This window comes from Centruroides vittatus, unplaced genomic scaffold (assembly GCF_030686945.1).
Source record: "Centruroides vittatus isolate TY-2023 unplaced genomic scaffold, ASM3068694v2 contig_250, whole genome shotgun sequence".
Lineage (NCBI taxonomy): Eukaryota > Metazoa > Arthropoda > Arachnida > Scorpiones > Buthidae > Centruroides > Centruroides vittatus.
In genome coordinates this window covers 647,804-674,095 of record NW_027121584.1, presented here as the reverse complement: position 1 = coordinate 674,095, position 26,292 = coordinate 647,804, and the positions used below count along the sequence as shown (strand labels likewise).

At 27.0% G+C, this 26,292-nt stretch overlaps 1 protein-coding gene across 1 annotated transcript in view; it reads left to right on the top strand.

Moving 5' to 3' along the window:
* The first annotated feature begins 1,023 nt into the window (after nt 1-1,023).
* CycT (Cyclin T) overlaps nt 1,024-26,292 on the top strand; it is a 44,433-nt gene continuing 19,164 nt past the window's right edge. Inside the window, exons 1-8 of the mRNA XM_067265834.1 lie at nt 1,024-1,059; nt 3,673-3,878; nt 15,775-15,856; nt 16,743-16,871; nt 18,399-18,459; nt 19,209-19,271; nt 23,044-23,089; nt 24,473-24,563. Of these exons, the coding sequence (XP_067121935.1) occupies nt 1,039-1,059; nt 3,673-3,878; nt 15,775-15,856; nt 16,743-16,871; nt 18,399-18,459; nt 19,209-19,271; nt 23,044-23,089; nt 24,473-24,563 (699 nt within the window). The 5' untranslated portion in view covers nt 1,024-1,038. The remainder of the gene's footprint in view (nt 1,060-3,672; nt 3,879-15,774; nt 15,857-16,742; nt 16,872-18,398; nt 18,460-19,208; nt 19,272-23,043; nt 23,090-24,472; nt 24,564-26,292) is intronic.

Sequence of the window (26,292 nt, the reverse complement as noted above, 5' to 3'; positions counted from 1 at the left end):
AATAACATCCAATCACTATAACAATGTCCTGCCCCAATTTCCTGTGGTATACTAATTAGTGAAGTGAAAATGATTTTAAGAAAATCTAATTTGTATTAAACAATGCTAGTTGAACACACCTGCAACTAATTAACATTCTATGGAACATACCATTGCATGTTGAGTAAGTTGGATTATAATATTTATAAATATGATGGAAAATTCATATTTCGGTATCAATAATAATACAGATTACTATATCATCTGTGAAGCTGAAAAATGGTGAATCGTGTAAAATTCAATACTTTATTACACGAACCTTAGTTCGTTACACGGGGAACTTTAATAAATTAAATCACATTCAAGAAGTTGTTTGTACATTTTTTAAAGCCTATGCGTAAAGATTATATTGAGAAGAAAGCGTTGCGCTTATTCTGATATCTTGGATAAATTATTTTGTGAACGGCAATGGACCGGCCCCTCTACGGCCTTCACGTCACCTGTTTTGACCAATGACCGCCGCCCATCTCTTTCCTCTTACACCTGTGTTCACGTGGTTACAGTTCACGTATCATATTTTTGAGTGCACTTTATGCGGGAGTTTGAAGAGCATGAACGAAGCCACGAATTCTGTTTGGGCGTCTAACTTTGTAAGTTTTTCTCAGTTATTTTTTAAATTATTATTAATTATGTACCTAATTAAATATTTTTATAAATTATTTTTTATTATATTATTTTATTATATTATTAAATTATTTTTTATTATAAATTATAATATTTTTATTATAAATTATAAATATTTTTGTGTCGTAATTAACGAAAATGTGTTTAAGGAAGAAAATAATTATTTGTCAAAGTGTTTAAATAGTGGATAGAACTGATTTACTGTTATAAAAGTCAGAAGTCGTATTCTTTCACATTTATTTGGGAGTGAAAGCGAAAATAGTAATTTGAATAGTAATCCAAATTACTATTTTCGCAACAATAGAACTTCGATTTTTAGAAAACTTTAGCGAATAATAAAGCAACAATTTTACGTTATAGCGATTGTTAATAATTATGGATAGCCTAACTTTTGAGGTATCTCGTTATTTTTTTTAATTTTACTATTACTGTATGTATTTTTTACTTTTCCGGTTGTTATACGATGGTTTTTTTTCTTCAACCTCCTAAGTGCTGGGTAAAAAAATCGAATAATCGCATGGTGTGACAAGGGCTTAAGACCTTAACCACTATTCTATAGTCTAAGGGAGTTGGCCGTCTCACAGAAAGATAATTTGTAAATGAAACAGTTTTAATCTTCGCCATTTTTTTCCTCTGGTATATTGGAGGTTAAAATATATCTTTCGTGTTTAACAGAGGGTGAAGTATAGTGATCGGTTAAAAAATAACCTCCAAGATTTTTACATTTTTGGACTTGGGACATCAAAACCTCGATAAATGAAAAAAAATCAAGGGTTTTAAATTTATGTGTAGATGTTAATTTGTAACATGATTTTGTTAATTCACTTTTAAGCTTAATTCCTGTGGTATTAAGCTACAAAGCTTCAATACCATTTGTGGGAAATTTTGCGGGGAATTTTGTGTATTAGTAGTATTAATGCTATTAAAGTTTGGCGATTAATTAAAGGTCAAGGGGAAGGCAGAGGGGGTCACTTGTCATAGCGCGTGTGAGGTCGGACATAAGTTCATAGTTATTTCTAATTATTCTTACTGTTCTCTGAACGCTGGCAGCCGATTGCAGAATGTTTAGAGGCCGATGACAGTTTATAGTTCGGATAGACCGAGGTACAGATAAATGTCATTGCATAAATGGCGTTTCTCGCTTGCCACAATGTAGACAGCGATTAGAAATAAGTTATTTGACACTTTCTAGATTCACTCGACAGCAGGGCCGTGTTCAGTAACGCAGAACACCTATGTTAGAATTCTGAGTGGCTTAGTAAGCGGAGCTAAGAATAAGGGAAAAAGGAATAAAGGGATAAAGGAAGCTAGTGGTGGGAGGAGTCAAGCAGTAGAGTTCAACATTACAGCATAACCAGGAGTACGTTCGTTAAGTCAAACGAGTTAAACGAGAATGACGTCATCGTTATTCTTGTTTCGTTAGACTTTTCGAACGATTCGTTATAACTAAATGGCTGTTTCTAAAATCGAAGATATGAATGTTGCTAGTGCAGCCTTATCCAAAATATTTTTCTTAGGTTGCTTCGGATGGACAGTTATTTCAATCATTTCATTTTTTAATTCACAATTTAAACACTCGAGTAGATCTAGAAACATCGATATCGTCGGGCGCCATTTTCTTAACAAAGTAAACTCTTTCCTTCGTGAGCTTCGTTAGAGTTTCGTTCGATACGTCATCACCGCGGAGCATGCGCACTGAGCGAGACTACTACTTTTCGAACGATTCGTTACTAACGCGTTTAACTCGTTCGACTTAACGAACGTACCCTAGACTTAGCAAGAATTCTGCGTTACTGAACACGGCCCAGGTTTAGAGGGCTCCCACTGGAATTTTTTAATTGGAGTGGTAGTTTTGTTATTGGAAAAGTTTAGATAAAAATGGATATTGTTCCTTCGACAAATGTTGTAAACTGTACGAATCGACAAAATTATTCATTAATTAATTGCTTGGAACAAAAATAAACAAAATTAAATATTTTAAATTTGTTTTAAATGTTCCAATTTCGATATTCAAATGGACGAAGACTTAAAATTACAATTAATTTAAATTAGACGTATTTATTTAAAATTCGAGTATCGTGTCGGTTATAAAACGTTAATTCATTTCCGGGTCATTGTAGTTAATCCCCTTGTCGGAACGTTCTGTTAAACAAACGAGACAATTTTAATAATTACCGAAATATTTTTATAGAAATAATTTAAAAAAATGTAATAGTAATAATAAAATATTTAAAATTATTCATTTCGACAGTTACGAAGGTAGACAGTAATACGTTGTCGAAATAATTCCTTAAAAATCTATTCCGAAGGCGAATTTCGAATTCGGTATAAATTTTCTAAATATGGATTTGTTCGTATTTTAAACCGTATTGGCGACGAAATTACATATCGAAATGGAAAAGGGTCGTCATTAACTGCCGAACAATGCTTGTTGACGGCCTTAAGATTTTATTTCCGAAAGCTTTCGGAATATAGCTGGCGACCTTTTCTGACCTCACAAACGAGTAACCCGATTGGAAACGAGAACCCCGATTCTGATATCTAGGTACTCTAGACGCTCGTCGTCTTTGCAACGTATTTTAAAACAGCAGATTAACCAGCCACATGGAGTTTTCCAGGTGTTCTCCACATCTATAACACCTAAATACGGGCCAGTTTTTCTTAAAAAGACCTTTCGGAAGGCAGACTCGCCCAAGTCTTGCGTTGCCTAAACAAACTTACTTGTTAAATTTTACCCCTTAACTTTTTACTGTTGTACAAGGATTAAAATTAATATTTTTTTACTTTATTTAATATTGTTACGTTTTATTCCGTCCCTAACGCGTATCCCGACCGGATTATTTCGAATAATACTTATTTGAATTAAGCGCACTCGGTCACGTGAACATACTCAATCGACATTGGCCGAAACGACAAAAGTTTTTATAACAAATAAAGCATTTATATTAAAAAATTATTCGTATATTTAATTTTCGTTACCGAAAATGAATTTCTTAATTTTTATAACAGTGGTTGAATGCAGAGAATGATTTTTTTACTGCGGCACACTCCGTTTACGGAGCTGTGTCAATGGCGGCGGCTGATAGATGGTATTTCAGTAAAGAAGAACTTTCGAATTCTCCCAGTAGAAAATGTGGTATCGACGCAGATAAAGAATTATCATATAGACAACAAGCAGCTAATTTTATTCAAGATATGGGACAAAGACTTCAGGTGTATCCTTTTTAAATAAGAACTAAGTACATCGGGTTGCAGTAGTTAAGCCTAATTCGCGTTTTGTCATAAAATATATATAAAATAATTAAAATAAGCCATAATAAACAAATATTATGAATATTATAACTAAATTCTGCCGTAATATACAGCGTATAACATATAAAAAGCGTATTTTCAAAGCAGCGTGTTACCTTGTTAGTTAATGGAAAGGGTAAAAGTATCATTGGAATGTCTTGTTAAAATTTTCCATTTTAAACGGTTTTAATTACATTTTACGCGTATATTTCAAGTGTTAAATCATATTTTTCAGGTAAGTAGATTATTTATATATATATATATATATAATTATATACATGTTTTATACTCAATATTTTTAACTGTATTGAAACATTATATTAATTTAATAACTTCATGACCCTAAACCAATCACCTAATTCAAAATATATAGATAATTTAAATTCAATTACAACAGTTAACCTTATTTACTTTGAATATAGTAAGATCTAAGGCCTTGTTTAATGGCTCCATCTAGTAGATGGTTTTATATTTAATCTCAAATTAAATCATATACAAAGTCTGAAAGTAAATAGAATTGTTGTGATAAATAATAATGATGATTATTTTGATTATAGTAGTGTTGTTTATTATTGTTTTTCTCTATTATCTAATTTAATATAAAATAAATCATAAATTTCATAACATTTTATTTAATTAAGATGGTAGTTTGTGTTAAATAATTTTTTCAATTGGAAATAAATTTAAAAATCATCATTAAATCTGATTAAAATCTTCTGTAATTGTTTTATATGTAAAATATTAATATTTTTGGAAATTTTAACATTTTTTTTTTAAAACAAGTTTTAATATCTTTGTATATTATAATTTTTATATAAACCATAATTGTTTATTATAAAGTTTGCATATAATATAAGCTTTTAAATTATAATTTACATTTTATAAATTTTATTTTAACATTTAAGTTAGAAAGTTCAAAAAAATTATATACAATAGTATGTATATAAATGTATATGTACCTTTTTTATTTATATATTTACATATATATTACTATATTAAAATATTTTACAGAATACAATAAGTTTATATAACCTATCTATATATTAAACTTTGTGTTTTTTAAAAAAAATTAAAAACACTATATTTGCTCATAACACATAATTTTATGTTATGCCTACTTATAACTGTTTTTATATCAAAAACAAGACCATAAAATCAACTTTTTTTTATAAACCTTTAATGCTATGCATTTCAGATGTTACTCATCTCTCTTCAGGCCAAAAAATGTTTAAAAATTACACAATTATAAATGAATAAGGTAAATTATACAATTAAAACCTTCATCAACCTTTTACAATGGAGTAAATTTACAATCATTAAAACCACATGCATGGATTCATAAGACATTCTCATTATTTTATCTGAGTCTACATCATCAGTTTCCATTTCTCTAAATTTATTAATATTTTATTATAATTATCATTATCATTATACTTTAAAATCTTCTATGACTGCGTTATGTACAAATATAAATAAACACTCTTAAAAACCTGTATACAACAGCCGTGTTTTACTATTCTTCGAACATTTTCGGTTCTAGTTGTTCTTGAAAAAGGTTATTAAAAATAACTGAAAATGTTTGAAGAATAGTAAAAAACGGCTGTGGTATAAAGGTTTTTAAGAGTGTTTATTTATATTATCATTATATGGTCTTTAAATTTTTGTAAGTAAATATTCTTTTTCCTAGTTAATATTTTTACATTATTGCAGAGATTATGATGTTTTCCATACATTTAATTTTATAAAATTGTTATAATTTCTTTAAATTGAATTATAACCATTATTTTAAAAACATTCTTCATAAATATTTTAAACATAACACATAATTTTAAAAACTTTAGTACATTCTTCATAAATTTGCACTCAACAGTTCTGTCAGAACTGCACACTATTCTTTGGTACTGTTTTTATATACATATTTCTTAATTGTTACATTATTACTGTAAATAATAAAATATTAAAACTTGCATATTATTTTGATTTATATACTCCTTGATTATTACACTATTTTATGTATACTTATTACTATAAATGCATTTTTATTTTTTATAATTTTTTATAGTAATTTAAGTCAATAATTATATATTTTTACACTTGGATTCCTATTAGTTTTATTTTTAGTTTTTAATATTTGCACTTTCTTTAAATTTCTTACAAAATAAATCATGTTTGTAGTGTAAAGTCTTAATTGTAATATTAAAAAAAAAATTGTACAATCCAATAAACAATGTTCATAGAATTTTATATCTGCATCTTAGGTTAGCAAAATGTTCTTTTGTGTTTGAAGCTTTCTCTTTGTTTCTCCTATACAAGTAAATCTGTTGTATGTACATGAAATAGAATATACTACATTAGTTTTTTCATTTACATTATTATTTAATTTAAAGTGTTTTTCTGCTAATTATTCTATTTTGTAGTTTCTTATACATAAAATAAATGAAATGGATGGTTATAATTTTATAATATGTGGATGCATAATGATATAAAATTTTAGATAGAAGATGAGATACAAAGTGAAATAAATTTAGATATTACTATAAAAAAATTGATGATAAATTAGAATTTAAAAAGTATTTTTAAAAACTCAACAGATATAATAAAGTGATAGATTTTATGTCAAATATTCCCCTGTACATAAAAAAAGAACATGTTTGTTATGAAAAATAAAAAATAGAACAACTAATTTAATCATACAAAATAAAGAAATAGCTATATTAAAAATAAGATGATGATAATTAATTATCTGAACAAGGTTATAGAAAAATGGAAAGAAAAATATTGCAAAATACAAGTAAGAAAATACTTGTATTTTGCAATATTTTTCTCTCCATTTTTATCAAACCAAAAATGGTTTGATAAAAATAATTAAAATTATGTGATGTTTTCACATGTGCAAGGAATTAGTGCATTTGAACAACTAGATTCTATATTTAACAGTTTTAATAGACGTTGGCTCCCCTCTATATGAGAAACTACAAAACAGAATAATTCTTTAAAAGTGTGAAACATTCACTCTTCTAAAAAAAAAAAAACACTACAGAAATTCTCAATGAACATCAAATTTTTTATTGAGAAAATATGAAAAGTTATATTTTTAAATGTGAATAAATAAGTGGTGTATATATATATAATATATATATATATATATATTTATTTATTTATTCACATTTAAAAACATAACTTTTCATAGATTCAGAAATAATTTATATATATATATTATATTATATTATATAAATTATTTCTTGCAATTGATAAAAAGTCTTTCTTTCACTTAAATTATAAATTCAATATTCTTTAATAGTTTCAAAACTTTTTAATAATTTGACCAACGTAACAGACAAATACAGCATATGTTCATCTGTTCTCTAAACTTATTCTGTAATACATGATTACAAAATTTAGGGAATAGATTCTGTACTTGGAAAAAGTTTAAAAGTTACATGAACCAATTTGTATTGTTAATTATCGACTGATCAGTGAACTGGCTGGAAAGTGATTTTGATTTTGTTGAATGTTGTTATTCTGAACGTTTGTTGTAATCTCTTGTATTTTCAGTTCAATGCTTATTTTTATTACAAATTTAATTATTTTATTAAACTTTTTATTAGTAAACTCTACCCATCATATGCATGATTACATTCTTATGCAAATATCCCTTCTCATTACTTCCCAAAGTTTTAGGTTGGTTAGTTTATTAGTGCAAGGGCATATTTGTCAAACTGCATCATGTAACAGGGTTAAAATCTCTATGAATAAATAAATTCTATACTAAAAATGTAGTTGTAAACAAAATTTAAAACAATAATAAAATGAAATATGTAAACAACAATGGTAGATCTTAATTATATTTCTTGATTTCTTAGCTTTATGACTTGTGAATTGGGCATATGTTCAATGACCTTTTTAACTTTTACAGATAGAGAATTTTTTCTTAAATTATAATACATGGCAGATCACACTGAATTCATTGTAACATTATAGAATATTAAAGCAATAGTAAAGTAAGAATAAATAGTTTTAAAGAACAAGAAATATTTTGATACAAAAAGTTGTTTATTTGCTTAAACAATTTATATGGGAGTCCCTTCTTACTGCAACCTTAGATACATACAAAAAATTGGTGTTAAGGAAAGAGAAGATTCAAAATGAATAATGAAAATTACATGTTGAAAGCAAAGATGATATATAATTTCTTTGTAATAGTAAAGCATTTATTTGCTTTAGAAAAATGTAGATATTGAAATCAAAAAATGGAAGGATTGGATATTTGATATACAATTTAGGCATCAGTATCTTGAATGTCAGGAATTTGTATATGTAAATTCTAATGTTATATTTAGTTCAGAAACTTAAAAATTTCTGTTACAGATTAAATACATAAGGATAGTTATATTAAATAGTTGCTGAGATTACAGGTTAGAATTGTGATGGTTGATATGTATATATTTACAGTCAAACCTTGAACATAATTCATTCCTAAATGATTTTCTAGAACTGAAACAAATATTTTCATGAACAATATAAAATAGATTAATCCATTCCTGACCCCAAAAATATAGCCTTTAACCTTTTTAGCTATATTTAATGCATAAAAATGCAATGTAATATAAATTAATCATACATGAGCCCAGGATTTTTTCATTTGAAAAAATAAAGAGAATAGAAACAGTGTTCAAGTACTTTAAATCCTTTCTACACCATTCAGGAACTAAACAATAGGTGATCTCGGCACCTCTAACTTTGAATCAGTAGTCCCATTACAATTTCAATCAGCTTTTTATGTAGTTATTATATATGTTTAATTGATTTTGGCTCTTGCATTTGTTTTCAGGTAATGTGAAAATATTTGATATAAATTGGATGTTTGAGTCAGAGTTTGGTTTTCCTAAGAATTTTAACAAAACATGTTGATAACTTATAAAATTTTCCAATCAAAATTGCATTAAAATTATTTTTTCACCTCTCTTTAAATGTAAAATCTTTATCAGAACAATTTTTATATTTAAGAAAAAAGATTCAAAAAACCTTTTGATTTTAATAAATTAAAATGTTATAATTTTTCTGTCTTCTAACACTGTGTGTTGTAATTACTCGACCACTTGGCATTTTTCGTCTTTAATTTTTATTCAGTTTAGTTGATTCTGATTGATCACTTGTGCTAATATCGGAACAAATAATGACACGGTTTCAAAATTACTAATCATGTTATAATTTTTATTATATTCTTCTCTCTATTTATATCTATATCAGCATTTCTCAACCTGGGGGTTGTTGTGATATTAAAGGGGGGGGTCGCAAAACAATAATTAAATCATTTTATGAGAAAAAATTATTTATTATAAACATTTTACTTACAATAAGTACGCATGTAAAGAAAAGAAATTAATGTGATGGTTGCATTTGTTTACATTTATAATTACAGTCAAAATTCAATTAGTAATAGTAAGGCTTACTGTTATTATTCCTTTGGGTGGGGGGTTGTGAAATATTAATTTTATTTATATTTACTATTTGGGGGGGTTGCGGAGCTAAGAAAATTGAGAATCGCTGATCTGTATCATTCCAGAGAGATTGTTGTAAGTTAGGCCTGAAATGCTTTCAGAGATTTTCTATTACATAATTGATCAGAATTTGAATCCAGTTACATATGCAGGCTTATAAACCAAATATTTTAGAATGAAAAAGACAATTCTACTAATAAAGAAGAAAATACATTTAATATGATCAGGAAGGTTTACACATTAAAATTTTTATCAAATGACAGAGATCAATGTAGAAGTAAATGCTTGTTTATTATCTTTACAAAAAAATGTAGAAAAATGATCATTTCTGGTGATAATGTTGAAGAGTTATTTTTTTTATCAATTAAATCACCTGAAATAATGTTTGTTATACAAATACATATATTTTGCGAGCAACCACTATGAACCATCTTTAATCCATTTTGCATTAATCCATTTATTTTGCCTTCCTTCATTACTAAGAAAATTATAAAAATTTGCTTTATTTTTTGTCATGTTACGATTTTGGTAATTCACTGCATGAAACTTTTCAGCTTTGTTTTCATTCCTTCATCTGGGTGCTGTCTTGATATTATTGTTAAACCTATCCATTATAGTCATAGATATTGTTGTTATTCTTGTAGTGCCATCAGAATTAACATTTCCCAAAACATATAAATTAAAATAACCTATAAAATTTTGTCTATTGTAATCAGAATACAGTTAGTTATCATTATTTTCAGTTAGATATTTTTATGATAGTCTCTGTGTACAGCTGATTAAGATTTATAACAATTGCGTGTTATCAGTATTTTAACTATACAGTAAACTAAGTCTGAATCATAAATTAATCAAATTCTGGAAGAAAAAGATTGATCTTGGAACCAGGATTAAGATAACTGTACTAGTTGCTTTCTTCCAGAATATTCTAATTTTTAATTATTATAATAATAATCTGTATTAGTGAAAAGAAATACCTATTGCTCACGGAGAGGGCAGTGACAAATACAGTAATACCTCGGTTTTCGTCGGTTTTGGTTTACATCGATTTTTTTGTGAAAAATTTCTCTCTGATTTCGTCGGTGTGCTCACACACCGATGAAATAGACCTCTCTGCTAATTTTGTGAAAACAAAGGGCGACCCAAGCATTTTTCAGCGCAGTGTGGTGTTATTTCTCGTTGTGTGAACATTACCCTGTGGCAGCCCGTCAATAGTTCCGTTCCCTGAACACTGAGATTTCAGTGGTGGGTTCGTGCTTTGCCAGGGCAGGCTGGCCACGTGAAGTTTTCTGGGTTTTCTCCATGTCTGTAACACCTGAATTGGGACCAGTTACCCTTAAATGGATTTCCCGGAAGGCATTATTCCCCTCGATACAACCATCATAAACACACACAACTACTATTACATGACAATTACGTCACACTTTATCACAGAGTGATATAGGTTAGAAGCTCATGTTCAACTAGCTTTTACAAGACAAGACATTATCCTGTGTGTCTAGCCAAACAATTCCATTGCTTTCATCTTAATGCTTTTATCTTTATGCTAATTAGTCTTTTATGTTAATTTCTTAGTGCTTTTAGTATTTAATGCTATATTAATTCTCTATAAAATGTGTTTTTGGTATGTATTTTGGAGTGTCTAGAACAAATTAATTGGATTTACGTTGACTCATATGGAAATAATTGCCTCGGTTTTCATTTGTTTCGGATTTCGTCGATTGTTTTTGGATGGATTATTGACAAAAACCAAGGTATCACTGTATTATACAAACATTAGTCTGTTGATTCTAACATTTTATTAGTTATTCTAGCAAGTCCTTAAATTGGTAATTATAATTTTCCTTTAATAATTTCAATAGCATAATTATATAGATTATGTAGTTACATCTTTGATAGCTTGGTTAGGTTTTCTCTAAAATGATGCATTGTGTTTTGCTGAATTGTGAGAGATTTTAAATGATACTCATGTTTCTAAAGTTTCTTAAAATCCTTTAATACATTTAATATTGAGAAATAACTAAAATTACACCAATAGCAGTTTGTAGTTAAAGATGTATACATTTTTCATTAATAATGAATTTCTGTTCAATTGCAATTGAGCAATCTCTAAATTGATACTTAGAAATTTCTTTATATATGGTTGGGATGAAGTTATTCATTATTTCTAGATACCAAGGATGGTAAATAAGTTTATATAAACTTTCTTGATTTTTAGTTATGGATTGTGATATTGCTGAGTCAAGCATCAATGTATAACTGTTTCCAATAGTGTATGTTATTTTCAAAAAAGTTCAATTACATCAATTGATTGGTATTTAATCTCCTGCTTTGTATCATTTTTTTTTGTGTAAAAAAAATTGTTTTCATTACTTAGTTTTTAATTGGAAACAAAATTTTAATATATTTCCATTCATTCATTTTAGAAAGAATGGAAATATGCAAATATGGTTAATCTTGTGACAAATAGTGTATCCAAGTATAGTTCTTTCTAATTGGAGTAATCTGCACAGAAAATAAACATGAAAACAGGTACTTTGATTTTGAGGTATAAATTGATTGATTTTCCTTTGCAGAGAAATTTTTGTTGGTATGATGACAAAATCATCTACAAATAAAATATGATAAAGTTTTGTCAGCAATTTGAATACCATCAGTGGAATTTTGATAAAGTTGATTAATATCACTTAAATAAGTAAGGAGAAAGTGATTGCCTTGAATTTCATATGGATAACATAAATGAAGTAGATATGACATTTCCTGGATGATATTGATATTGTATTTTGAGAATAACTTAAGCACTGTAGAGGAAAATTTTTCTACATCGCCTCCTTTAGTTTTTTTTCTGAATTTTAATTTTGTTTAAAATGTAAATGTTTCATCTTTTTTATGTAAAGATCTAATGATGTGTTCACTTGTTTATAATCGATCAGCGCAAATCGCAACCGTCAATCTCGTAACGGTCAACTCTTTGATAACAGGATGCGTTGTCTGGGTAATCTTGTGACAAATAGTGTATCCAAGTATAGTTCTTTCTAATTGGAGTAATCTGCACAGAAAATAAACATGAAAACAGGTACTTTGATTTTGAGGTATAAATTGATTGATTTTCCTTTGCAGAGAAATTTTTGTTGGTATGATGACAAAATCATCTACAAATAAAATATGATAAAGTTTTGTCAGCAATTTGAATACCATCAGTGGAATTTTGATAAAGTTGATTAATATCACTTAAATAAGTAAGGAGAAAGTGATTGCCTTGAATTTCATATGGATAACATAAATGAAGTAGATATGACATTTCCTGGATGATATTGATATTGTATTTTGAGAATAACTTAAGCACTGTAGAGGAAAATTTTTCTACATCGCCTCCTTTAGTTTTAAAATTTTCAGCTAAAAGCAATATGTATACGATATCAAAGGTTTTTTTATCTGTGAAAGCTGTGAATAGTTTCCTATGCTTTTTATCAAATGAAATTGAATTAATAACAGAAAAAAATTGCAGATTTTTGTGCCTCAACTTATGTATACATATGCATATTGAAATTTAGATTTTAAACTCATTTCTTTAGCCATTGTTAAAAATTTTTTTCTAGCTGAAATTGCTATAAAGTATTTTTTTTATAGTTGAAAGGTAGGCTATTTCTCAGTCATTTTTGGAAGAACATTTATCTCTCTCTTTAAATATCATATAAAGCCAAACAGAATTTCATGAGGCTTGATAAGAAAGAGCATCATACGTTGAGTTGAGTAAGTTAAGTAACTTCCAAATGTATCAATAGTTAGAGAAATTTAGTTAAATATGATGACTACTCACTGACGAATTAATGTGCATCTTATCGAGTTTTCTAATTCCTTATTGTTTAAATCCATATTCGTTATTGATTGATCTGAAAGTTAAAGATGATTGGATAGGTGAAATTGTAGGAAATTGCCCATAAAAGTTTAACTATTTATCAAAATTTATTTCTGGAAGATTATTGGTGGACTCAATATGAAATGAAATTTGAAAACTTAACCAAAAGACTAGTCTTTCTATCGTTAGTCAAAATAGTTTTCAAATTTATAAATTTTTTTTCTTAGCTTTAAGTGAATTATAGGAAGTTTAACTTTTTTTTATAATTAATGAGTTTGGTTATTTGAATTTTATCTGAATAATTTTAAATTTTGCTGTTTTATTAATTTTATATTATAATTGGAATTGAATCAAGGTTTCTTGAATCTTATATTGAATAGTTTGTTTTTCTCATTTTTAATATTTACAGTACATAGACTTTAATTGAATGTTTAATAAATGCATAAATTTCACTACAATTGGAACCAGTTATTTCTGTAAGAGAATTAAATTTATTTCATTGTTATAACTTGAGAAATTATATAATTTTTCTTTTTGTAGCTCTCAATATTATTTATTTATTTTTCTGATATCAGGAATTTAGTAGTAGAAGGTCTTAAAAACTGTTTTAACTTTTCTTAAAAAATCTTAGTTGACTGACATTTTGATTATCCTGTTTATAAAGTTCTGAGTTTAAATTATCAAATGTAAACTATTAATTATTGTCATGTTTTTTCTACTAACCAGAGATCTTGCATATTTTGAGTTTTCGTGCACAGTCTTACAGTTGTAAGATTATTTAATTTTAAATTGTGAAAATTAGAAGGAAGTTTTTTGAATACTTGTATTTATCTATATTGAACCATTTTTATAAATTATTTTAACTAGAAAAATTTTTGATACTGATATTCAAAATTGAAAAAAAGTTTTCTAACGATTGTTCAAAAAAGGATTCTGAATGTATAGGAAGATTTTATTAAATTATATGAAGCCAAAATGAGATTTCCTGAGAAAGCAGGAAAACATCAAATTGTTAAGTCAGTATGTTGTGACTAAAAGAAATAAAAGCAATGAAAGAAAAATAATTAATATGACAAAAAAGAAATTATTTGAAAACATTTTGATATAATTTAATCTGTGTAACAAGTCTATATTAGATAGTTTTCAGATTTAATGGATTGAATTTTTTTCATAATCAATTTTTATATAATCTGAGAAATCCAATAAATAAATATATTGAAGAATTCTGTTCATTTAAAAAAAACTTTGTAAATAAAACAGTTCAAAATATTGATAAACTATATAAATATTATATAATGTATTTAATATAATAGAAAATAAAATAATAGTACAGGAAATCCTCATTTGAAATTTAAGGGACAAAATAATCATGACTTCAAGTTATTGAGATTTACATATTTCTGTACAATATGCTAATTGCCATGTAACTGATGGAATTTATTAAGCAAATGAAATATGGCTACATATGTAGAAAGCTATTTTCCTTAATTAATAATAATAGTAATATAAATTTGAAGGTAAACAGCACATGTCTGGTGAGAACTTACAGGTTGCCAGATAGATTTTGTAAAAAGAAAAACAGAATTCCATAAAATGTAGCCCAAATTATTTTTAAAGTGGACCAAAAAATAGCAAGTCACCCAAATGTAGTAGCCTAGAGCCCTACAAATAACTCAATCTGCTACTTTCAATCTTGCAATCTCAAAACGCAGCCATATTTATGAGAAAAGAAAAAAGTGTACTCCGTGGGTAAGGTGACATTTGAAAATTTGTTACTGTAAAAGTAGAGCCATATTGACCAGATTAGAGTTGTTCTTGGTCTACTGTTCTCATAGTATGGAGGTACTTCAATCTAAATGAATGAATTAACATACACACATCACAGTTTGAACAGAATTTCACTTCCAACTAACTGAATTCCTTAACATGTAAATCTCTATACTGCAGCCAGGACAAAAGTACAGTTACAAACTAATGGGATTTTGAACTATCTGAGTGAGTTTGAACTAAGGATTTTCTGTACTAGCTTAAATTATTATTATGACACTGGAGGAGTCTAAGTGTAGTATATTATAATCATGTTAATTTTAGATTTAATCTGGAAGATGACAATACAAAATTTAATGTGTACTTTAGTGCTTTGTGCAATGGTTATTTATATTTGTTTTTCTATAAGTTTAATTGTATTTAATTTTGTAATTATCTTGTAATTTGTTTTCATATAAAATCATTGTGATATGATTTTATTTCAGATAATTTTTCATTAGTCTTTCTAACATTGATAATATATTAATGTTACTATTTTTTTCTTTTTCTAAGATGTAAAGGATTGGAAATATTTGTGATACAGTCTCATTTATTTATATGAGTTCATTTAATATATAATATTATTTAAATTAGTTTTAAAAATTATATAGCTTAAAACTGTGTGTATAGAAATTTCCTTAACCTATTCTAAAGTACACAACTATGTATTAACACTGCAATTGTATATATGCATCGTTTTTATGTATTCCATTCATTTTCAAAGTTTCATCGAAATGTAAGTATGATTTAATTATTTCCTAACATACAAAATGCATGTACAGTTTAACTTTTTTTTTTCTTAATAAAATACTTTTAATTTATACTATGATATGCTTCTTGTCTAGTCTTCTTAATGGCTTGTGAGCACTAAGATTGGCTTTACTTTATCGCTAGACTTATTACACTACCACAGGACACCAAATTAGATTTAGAAAAACATTATTTTATTTTCAGAATGCATTTCGGATGTAGAGTCCCTCATCAGCTTTTTTGCTACAAAATTAATAGGAGGTTAACAATTTTTAAAAAAATATACCGTAATTGACAGGAATGAAAAAAGACTGTAGACTTACATTTAACATGTCGATTCAATGTTATGAACATTAAAAGATTAAACACGCGATAAAACAAAAAATTTTATGTAAAAAAGGGTAGTGCTGATACAATAACACAATAATAAACTGAGGTACTGGTAAAACAGTAAAGTAGTAAAAATATACATTGTTAAAACAAAATAATAAGCAGATTCACAGTAACACGAATAGAGTAACAAGATGATTTGAAGTACATTCCAGAATAGCCATCACCCTCTCCCCTATTCATTTTCACACTTCTCCCCTCTCCCCAAGCCTCCTCTGGTTAAATAAAATAGAAAAATAAAATTCTGAAAATAAAATAGTTTTTTTCCAAATCTAATTTGATGTCCTGTGGTGGTGTAATAAGTCTAGCAGTAAAGTAAAGCCAATCTTAGTGCTCACAAACCACTTTTAATTTAGTTTGAATATTCTTTTTATATAATAATAGCTTATAAAATCAGGTTTTATACTATTTATTTGTAGGGAAATATAAGTTTTATTCTGTCTGAATTTGCTTTTTAATAATATACCCGTTTTAAATTTTAGGCAATAGCAACATGTGCCCTATTTTTGGCTGCCAAAGTTGAAGAACAACCTCGTAAACTAGAACATGTCATCAGAATTGCACATCTTTGTCTACATCGTGACACTCCCCCAATGGATCCAAAGAGTGAGGTAAGTTAATTTTTTAAAATACTCAATAAATGTTAATAAAGTACTATTTTATTAATATTTATCATTTTGAATCCATAAAAAATTAAATATTTAAAATATAAAAGTTCTGTAATTTGGCATCAAGTAATTTGGAATGCTTGATACTCTGGCTTGCTCAGGTTTCATCAAGGCTCTGATAAAGGATTGGGGTTGTGTATAAATAACGAGACAATACTAGTAATATTCAACAAATAATATACTTTAGTAAATAATAATAAAAAGAAATGTTTTTGACAATTTAAAAATTGAAAGTGTTTGTTTTTTATTATTTAGTAAAGTATATTATTTGTTTGATATTACTGGTATTGTTTTGTTATTTATACTTAAATTTAGTTATTCAAGTATTGCATAGTTATTGTTAGGGTTGTGTGACTGTGTATGCTTGTCGTGAAGACAATCTATTGTGTTAAAAGCTTATTCAGAAATATGTCCAACATATATTGTACAAATGATTCAGTACAAAACATTCTGAAGATCCAATGTTGTCAATAAAGCAAAACTTTTTAGTGAAGTGAACATTACTGAGATATATGCTTTTTTAGATTGATGGCTTTAGAAGTTTAATTAACAATTTTGATGTCTGAAAGTTAAATTTTTTTTCTCCACTCTCCACTATTAGTGATTCAGAATTTTTTAGAATTTTAATTTTCCTCTTCCTTAACTGTATAATGCAAATGAAATTAAATTCTTGTGACACTGTTTAACTAACCCCATTTTATTTGGGGATGATGACAAAACTGAAGTTTTTTCATCATTTCCAAATAAAATAAGCGTAATAAAATGTAATGCACTATATATATATACACAGCAAAATTGTTTCTGACAGTCATCTGTTAGGATTGCTAACAGTTTGGAAATGTTTCTGATACATCAGTAGTTTATACCAGGCACGCCCCTCAATTGAAGTGAATCTTTTACATGATACATTGCAATCGAGGGGCCATTCATTTTTGCATTGTTACCATGTACTGTACATTTCTATGCATTTTTTTAATTTTGGACACATCTAGAGAGATGTCTAGTAGATTAACATTTTCAATAATTCAATATGTCAGTTGTGTGTGTCAGGTCAGATGTTTATTGTAGTACAAGAAAGAACCATTAATTTGTAATAATCTTTTTAAAATTTTTTATTGTTTGTAGATGACTTATTTCTTTTTGCATTTGGTCATTACTTTAATTCTGAACAGTTATTAATGAAATCTAAGGAGGTTGCTTTTTTCCTTATTTCCATCTTTATCTTATCCTTTGGATCAGAAATACTTTATTATAATTTATTTGTTTAAATTCAGTACTTTTTTTGTTATATTCAATATATATCTTCATTATTTCTGTTACGAGAACTGAACTTAATATCTTTTTATTTTAACATTCTCAATTATTTAAAAATTTTGTCAATAAATTTAATGTTAATATGTATTGTACTTGTAATGTATAATTATATGTAAATTTGATTTCTTAAGTAATATTTTCTAACATTTATTACAGGCTTATATGGAACAAGCCCATGAATTAGTTGGGAATGAAAATATTATGTTACAAACTCTAGGTGAGTTGTATTAAAAAATTATTAAAAGAGAAGTTAGAACTTAATTTTAAATTTAAAATAATTATAAAATATTGCATATTCTGTAACTATGTTACAAATTTAAAAGAGAAATATAGTTAACTATGAATCAATATAAATGATGGTTATAGCTCTTTCATTCTGCTTTTTGTTTTATTCTGCATTAAAGGGCGTGAGAAAGCAATGCAAATATTTTCTGTATAATAAGAAGTTTTTAAATACTGACATTAAATTTTTCTTATTTAAATAAAATTTACAAATTAATTTAAATAAAATCATAAAATTTTTCATATAACATAGAAATGACCTAGCTAATTACATCATCAGTTTTATGCAAAGTTTTTGTTTTTTGTAAGTGAATAAAGTGGTTTTTTAATAAAAAATTTGTATACAAAATGAGCTTAAATAGATTTGACTGAATATTACATAATGGAAAAGGGAAATGCAAAGACTTTAATAAGTCAGGGAATAATGCCATAATTGGTCAAGGAATATCAGGGTTTCACAGGTGGAGTTACCTGTACAGACCCTGAAGTTAGTACAGTTTGTATCTTCTTTTAAAAAATTTTTGCAGAAATATCTGTTCCACATGACTTATTGTAGAATTTATCATTTTTGAAAATTTTTTAATATTGCCATTTATTGTAAGATTATTATTAATATATCAATGACTGTAGTCATTTGATTGAAATTTTTTAAATATATAATTTTGATTTAATTTTATATTTCAGGCTTTGACATTGCAATTGAACATCCACATACTTATGTTGTAAAATGCTGTCAGTTAGTTAGAGGTAAGAACAGTAACACAATTACTTTTTTCTAGTTTTAATTCCATAATTATATATTTAAATTAGATTTTTAATTAATACATGTGGCTTACTGTATTTTATGATTAACATTCTACTTTCACAGTAAAATAAAACAGTTGTTTAAGAATAATAAATTTTTGATTTATTATTATATTTATTAATTTCATTAAATTGCAGAAAGATTATATCTGGATAATTTTACTGTTTTATTCGAAATTAAACAATTTAATGTTTTAAAAATTAGCATTAGCTTTAATAAAATGAACTTTTATTTATATGTATAATGAGGTAATTGTTTGCTGTTTGCGAAAATATTCGCATAATTTAAGAGCATTATTTGAAAATTAACTATGGAGCTAATTTATTAGACTACAGTCAACTTGCATTAATACAAATTGCTAGGGAAACGGTAGTTAGTTCACTTCATCGAAAATTCATATTAATGATTATATTGGGTCACAGTTGTATAATTTACAGAGTTGAGGATTAATAGGCAGCTGAAATTTCCAAATTATAATATTTTGAAATAATTTAGTAAATAAAGTTAAATAAATTAATGATCTAAATTATTGACAAGACTATTGACAAGTCTTGTTTATAAAATTGTACTGCCGTTTTTATTACCAGCTTAGAGGTATGAAGGAGTGCATGTCAAGAGTTGATATTTGGCACAGAGTATTAGGTGCCCAAATCATTTGCACATAAAAAAATTCAACAAAGATCCTGTTGTGTTGGTCAGGGAACCAGGACTCAGTGTTAAATCAGATAATGTAACACAAGTCAGGATTGGTATCATCGATGTTAGAAGTCTGAATGAAAAGGAAGTGGATCTAGCCAAAGAGCTAGAAAAGTATAATGTACAGTACAAATGGTATCACTGAAATTAAGAAAATTAAAGTTGGACCAAATAGAGGAATCAAGATCAAATATTTACACTAAGACAATTGACAGAGAAAGTATGGGAAACAAGAAACTATACTTGGTATTTGTTGAGTTGGAGAAGGCATTTGACAGAGTGCCTGTAAGATTACTTTTTGAAGTTCTTAAGAAATATGGCATAAAGATACTCTACTAATGGGAATTCAAAGCTTGTATAGGAACTGCAAATCAGCTATAAGGATAGAAGGACAAATAGGCAACTGATTCCAAGTAAAACTAGGAGTGATGCAAGGATGTAAATTGTCCTCTTTATTATTCAAGATTTTTATGGATAATTTAATAAAAGAATCAAAACTATTGACAAACTTCAGTTTGGGAAATATAAAGGTTGGTTCTTTTTACTCTACATAGATGACATTGTCCTACTAAGCAATAAACTCAAGAACCTCCAGCAATCTTTAAATAATTTAGAGGAAAGTTGCAGGAATTTTGGTATGTCAAGCATCTACAAGAAAATGAAGGTTATGGCTATTTGTAGAGAGAAAGAAACTTTAACAGTTAAACTTGGTAACAAATGCTTAGAACATGTCATACTTAAGAACATTCTTTAGTGAAGATGGAAAGATAGATTTGGAAATCAGCAATAGATTAAGCAAGGCAGGTCAGGCAGGGAGCCAATTGAGTAAATATATCTGGAACAAGAAAGAAATAAGTCATAAGACAAAATTAGCTGTGTACAACCCAGTTTTTAAACCTATATTGACATAAGATTCTGAGAGTTGGGTGAGAAATAAGGGAATTGACCAAAAATTAGAAACAGCAGAAATGAGAGTATTCAGAAAAATTAGTGGTGTTAATAGATAGATATAGTGGCAGAAATGAAAACATAAGAAAAAAAACTATACAGTAACTAATATTCAGTTGAGAGTAAGCAAGGCTAATCTGAGGTGGTTTGGCCATTTGGAAAGAATAGGAGAAAACTGACTAAACAGGTATTCGAAGATAATCAAAGAGATGACCTAGAGAAAAGTGGACTGATAGTGTTAATTAAGCATGCTTTAGAGAAAAGGGACTTAACTTTATACTCCAAGCTAAAAACTTTACTGTCAATAGGAGTTTGGAGAAAAGTAGTTGTAAAAGTGATTTTTTTACCATGTTGGCCTGTACACCCTTTGGGTATTAGCAGGAAAGGATGATAATGATAGTTTAATGTTAAACATTAAGATAATCTGTCCAATAATCTTTCTATATTATACAGCATATGGCAGGAAAACATAATTATAGATGTCTGAGTATTAAGAGATTTTAAGAACAGCTTATATAATAGAACTTAACATTAAAACTGCTTTTGACTAAGATAGCTCAAAACTAGCTGAAAACATGTTTAATATAAAGATTAAGATTGGAATCTTAAAAAGCAGCATGGTCAATATTCAAAAGTTAATAACATCTAGTTTTTAATTGCCCATTTATTTGTTGACTCTGTAAAAGCTTAATTTCAAAGAATTTTAGATAAGCATTTTTGTAGCATTATGATTTGAGTGATGATAAAGTGAGATCTGTCTAAAGCTACAATTTTGAAATGAAAGTTGAGTTTAGAAATAACTTAATGGCTAAAAATAGACACACTAAGACCATTCTTATGGTTTTAAAACCGAAATTAATATATATAATAATAATTGCTGACATCTAGTGTAACTTTCTAAAACATTGTACAGTACAGGTATGTCAATCATCTACAAGTTGATTAGCAATGATTGATTTCAAGCTTTAAAGAGATATGATTTTCAGCTTCATTTGGTTTTATATAAATCTGAAATTGGAACTGGTCATTTTGAGTGAGTTAAGATAGGGTTTGACTTTATAGAGAGTAACTTTTAGACAGATCTGACTGTATAAAATAATTTAAGTAAAAATTATAATTTTAGTTTTTAGCATTATTGATGACAGTTGATGTTTTATACATAATGATGTATAAAACATCAACTGATGTGTTAAAATTTTTTACTTTTAATATAAGTTTGAGACAAAGTTTATTTTAATTTAGACAGGGTTCCTACACACCTGGAAAGTCAGGCATTTTCATTAGTATTCATAAAAAATCACAGAATATCAGGGAATTTGTTAAAAATTGTTGAAAAGTCAGGGAATTTGCTTCCTTAGCTTCCTAGTTGATTTTTTGCTGACAATGTGCTTGACTAAGTGTAGTCATTGTTAAGCAGCAAGAAGTAATGTAGTGCAAAACAACTTATGAAAAAGAGTGCAGAATATTTTCAGGACCCAAAATTTCTCCAAAGTTTACACAAAATTTTTCCAAAAATTTACAAAGTGTACACAATGATAAATAGTTTAAATGGTATTATTTATCATTTTTATTTTAATAATTTTGATTGCGTAACAAAACAATTTCTGATTTTTTCCACAGTTTATTAATATCTTATAAAGTTCAGGAAATTTATTAAGAGATCAGTTTAATAAATATATACTTTTGTACATGGATTATACAGGATTTGTTAATGAATAGTAAAAAATAATTGGTTTTTTTTTCTTTTTTTCAAAGCCATGTAGATTTATGGTTGTGGATTAATAACAGAATTTTAATAATGCATTTTATTTTTAATTTTAATAATTTGGCAATTATAAAAAAATATATAACTGTTAATTAGAAAAAATAATTAATTAAATGTTAGAGAAGCAAAACATAAATGCATAGTAAGTCAAATACTGTTTTATTTTGTCAATATACCATACTGTAATGGACATGAGGGTCAGGGAAAGTCATGGAAATTAAAACAAAGATTTGAGTAGGAACCCTGTTTATATGTTTATAATTTTGTAAATTATGTTTTTGATATTTATATTTTTACTTTTTTAGCAAGCAAAGATCTTGCTCAAACATCATATATAATGGCCACAAACAGGTAACTACAAAAGTTTAAATGAATAAATAAAATACTAATAGCCTGAAATCTGATTGGAATATATTATTTACAATAGTTAGTTTAGTAACAGAATCATTTAATGAACAGTCTAAAATCTGATTAGAGATATTTATTCATTAAATATTTTTATTGTTAATCTAAATATTTAATGTTAATTTACTTTATTAAATAATTTTAAGATGATAATGTTATACATTATTTGATTAGTTAAATACTAAAATATCAAATTTTAATGAAAAATGGAAACAGTAAATTAATAAAACAGTTTACTTAGGTTGCATGTTCTTAATAATTAATGATGTGCAACTGGCTAAAATCAGCCATAGTATCATTACTGTTTAATCAGTCTCCCTTTATTTAAATATTAGTAATTTACTTCATTGTTTACAATGTAAAACCTAATGATATGTGAATATTTGAAAAATGTTTAAACCCTATTAAATAGTATTTAATTTATTAAATAATAAAATATCATCTTGTAACTATACATATCACTTTATTCACGTGCATCGATCTTATTCTAGGTAGCAATGAGGTGCATTCCACAGGAAAGCAGATTTTGTAAATTGAGGCTAGGAAGCAGTCCATGGATCAGCACTGTTTTTAAAAATTGCTTTCCTGTGGAACGTATCTCATTGCTACCAAGAACAAGATCAATAAAATATCATGTTAGTAAATAATAATATATCATATAAATTTTTCAAGAATTTTTAGGAAATCTGGCTTGAAATTTTGTTTAAGAAATGAAAATATCGAGAAAGCAAAAACATTAATACTTCTGATGGTTATTATATAATGCCTGTTATTTATATTGCTGTAAAGCAGTATTCTTGAATCTTCTCACACCTGCAGACTGGCAGAAGGCCAAAGATAAATTTTCTTAGACTTAAACTGCTTAGATGTAGGTGATGCACGCGACTGTCATAACTTCATTTAAACAATTGCAGTAATAAAAAAATAAATAAAAACTGTTTATATTAATTACAAGTTGAAAATATTACTTTGTTGTTACAAAATATCCTACCAGTTTACAAAATTTTTTGCGGACTCAAGGTTGAAAAACACTGCTCTAAAGATCAATACTGAGCAATATCATAGTGCTCAATATTGTTCACAAACATAAGAAAAATACTAGATTTTTACAAAATATTAATCAATATGATAACTTTAATCTACATTTCTGATTTATAAATCTTTTTATTCTCTGATTATACCATGGTTTTTTCATTTGATTCAAATGAACTAGTATTTTGAAATTGATGCAAAAGAAATAAGAAAAAAAAATTATTCATATTCTTAATGTTTATATTTGTAAAAAGAAACAATTATAAATTATTAATTAAACTGTTTTAATATTTATAGTCTGCATCTGACTACAATGTCTTTACAATATAAACCAACTGTTGTAGCTTGTGTATGCATTCATCTAGCATGTAAATGGTCTAGTTGGGAGGTAAGTATTATATATTTAAATTTGTGTGAAAAATTTTAATGATTGTATTAAAATGTAATGTATAAATCTATAAATTAAAGTAAAATTTAGATTTATAACATTCAATTGTATGGTACAGGGCTTCAAATTTCTGGTTGGCAGGTTACTATTGGTTATTGTAAAAAATTGCTAAAATCTTTTTCCACTATCAATTCGGATTTTTTTTCCTGTAAAAAAAATGACAGAATGTGTTTGTTGCAATGGTACTATCATGTAACTATAGCACAAAGGAATTGATCCAAAATTGTAATTTACTTAGAAATTTTTAATTTGTGGCCAGATTGGAAAGTTTTGTTCTGGTTTTGTTTTGTTTAAAAAAAATTCTTAAAATACCTATTCAGTCTGCTCTGGTTGCTAGCTGGAGTATATCATAACAAATTGTTTGATCACTTAGCTAAGCTTAATTCAAATATGAACTGCAATCTGCATTTCAGACAAGTTTCAACAGAAAATTATTGTTAATTTTTATATATATTTTGTTCAGTTTACATTCAAAATAATGTATTTTTCAATTAACTGTTGAACAGTTTTAAATATTTCAATAATTTTGCATATATTAAGTATCTTTAAAAATTAAATTACTGGTAGATGTCTGATTATCTGACATCATTTATTTAAAGTTCTTTAAATAAGATTTTAATTTTTTTAATTATTATTATTTTAGTTTTGGGCATAATGTTAAGCCTGATCAATCTTATCAATATTTTTTCTGCAATCATGGATGTAATTATCAAAAATGTAACAGTGGAACAATAGTTTCAAGATTGATGTAAATACATCTGCGTAGCTTGAAATGACAGTATTTTTAAAGATTATGATGCTTGTATTTTTTATATGTATTTTATTCCGTTTATATTAGTCATCAATAGCTTCCAGTGTCAGTTTGATTACTGACTGTAGTTAAAATAGGTCTATGATAGTTGAAATAAGTTTGCACATCTTAAGATGTCAATATTTTTCCCAAACATCATATCTTTGGAAGATTGTGATCTGGTAATGCCTAGTTTTGAGTTGAATTTTAAGTGAAGCATGTCTTTCATAAAAGTTAAAGCTTTGTTTCTTCCCCCTTTAAGTGTGTGTTAAAGTTCCCTGCTAAAATTATGGGAATAGCATCAAGACCTTCTTGTACTACAATTCTTATTTTATTTTTTTGGAATTCTTGTGGCAATAGATTTTCTCCCCTAATTAACATTAAAATATTTTACCATCTGTTAAAGTGTGGATTTGGGAACATTAACATCAGGTCTTTGTGCTGTTTCACCAAATAATGATCCTGTTGTTATTTCTCAGATAATTTCTGATTTTTTGCTTTCTTGTCAACTATTATGTTCAATAACACATGTAACAGGTAAGGATATCCATCTTGTTATCATTGAAGTGCAAACTGATTCATCTATTATTCAAAATGAATATTGGTTGGGATACTGTTTTCTTATTCTAAGCTGACCAATCCATTCTAATTAAAATCAAAAACTTCCCAAAATACATTATTTTTGATAAAATTTACCATTTAATTTTTAAAATTTCTTATAAATTACTTTTAAAATAGATGCATGATTGCATTTTATATCAATGTTATGATAAATGTAATGTTTGCATACCTATTGTATTTGAAAGAAACTGCATAGTAAAGTTCAAATTTGTAAAAATAAAAGTTGACAACAGAATTCTTGGCAACCAAGACATTTGG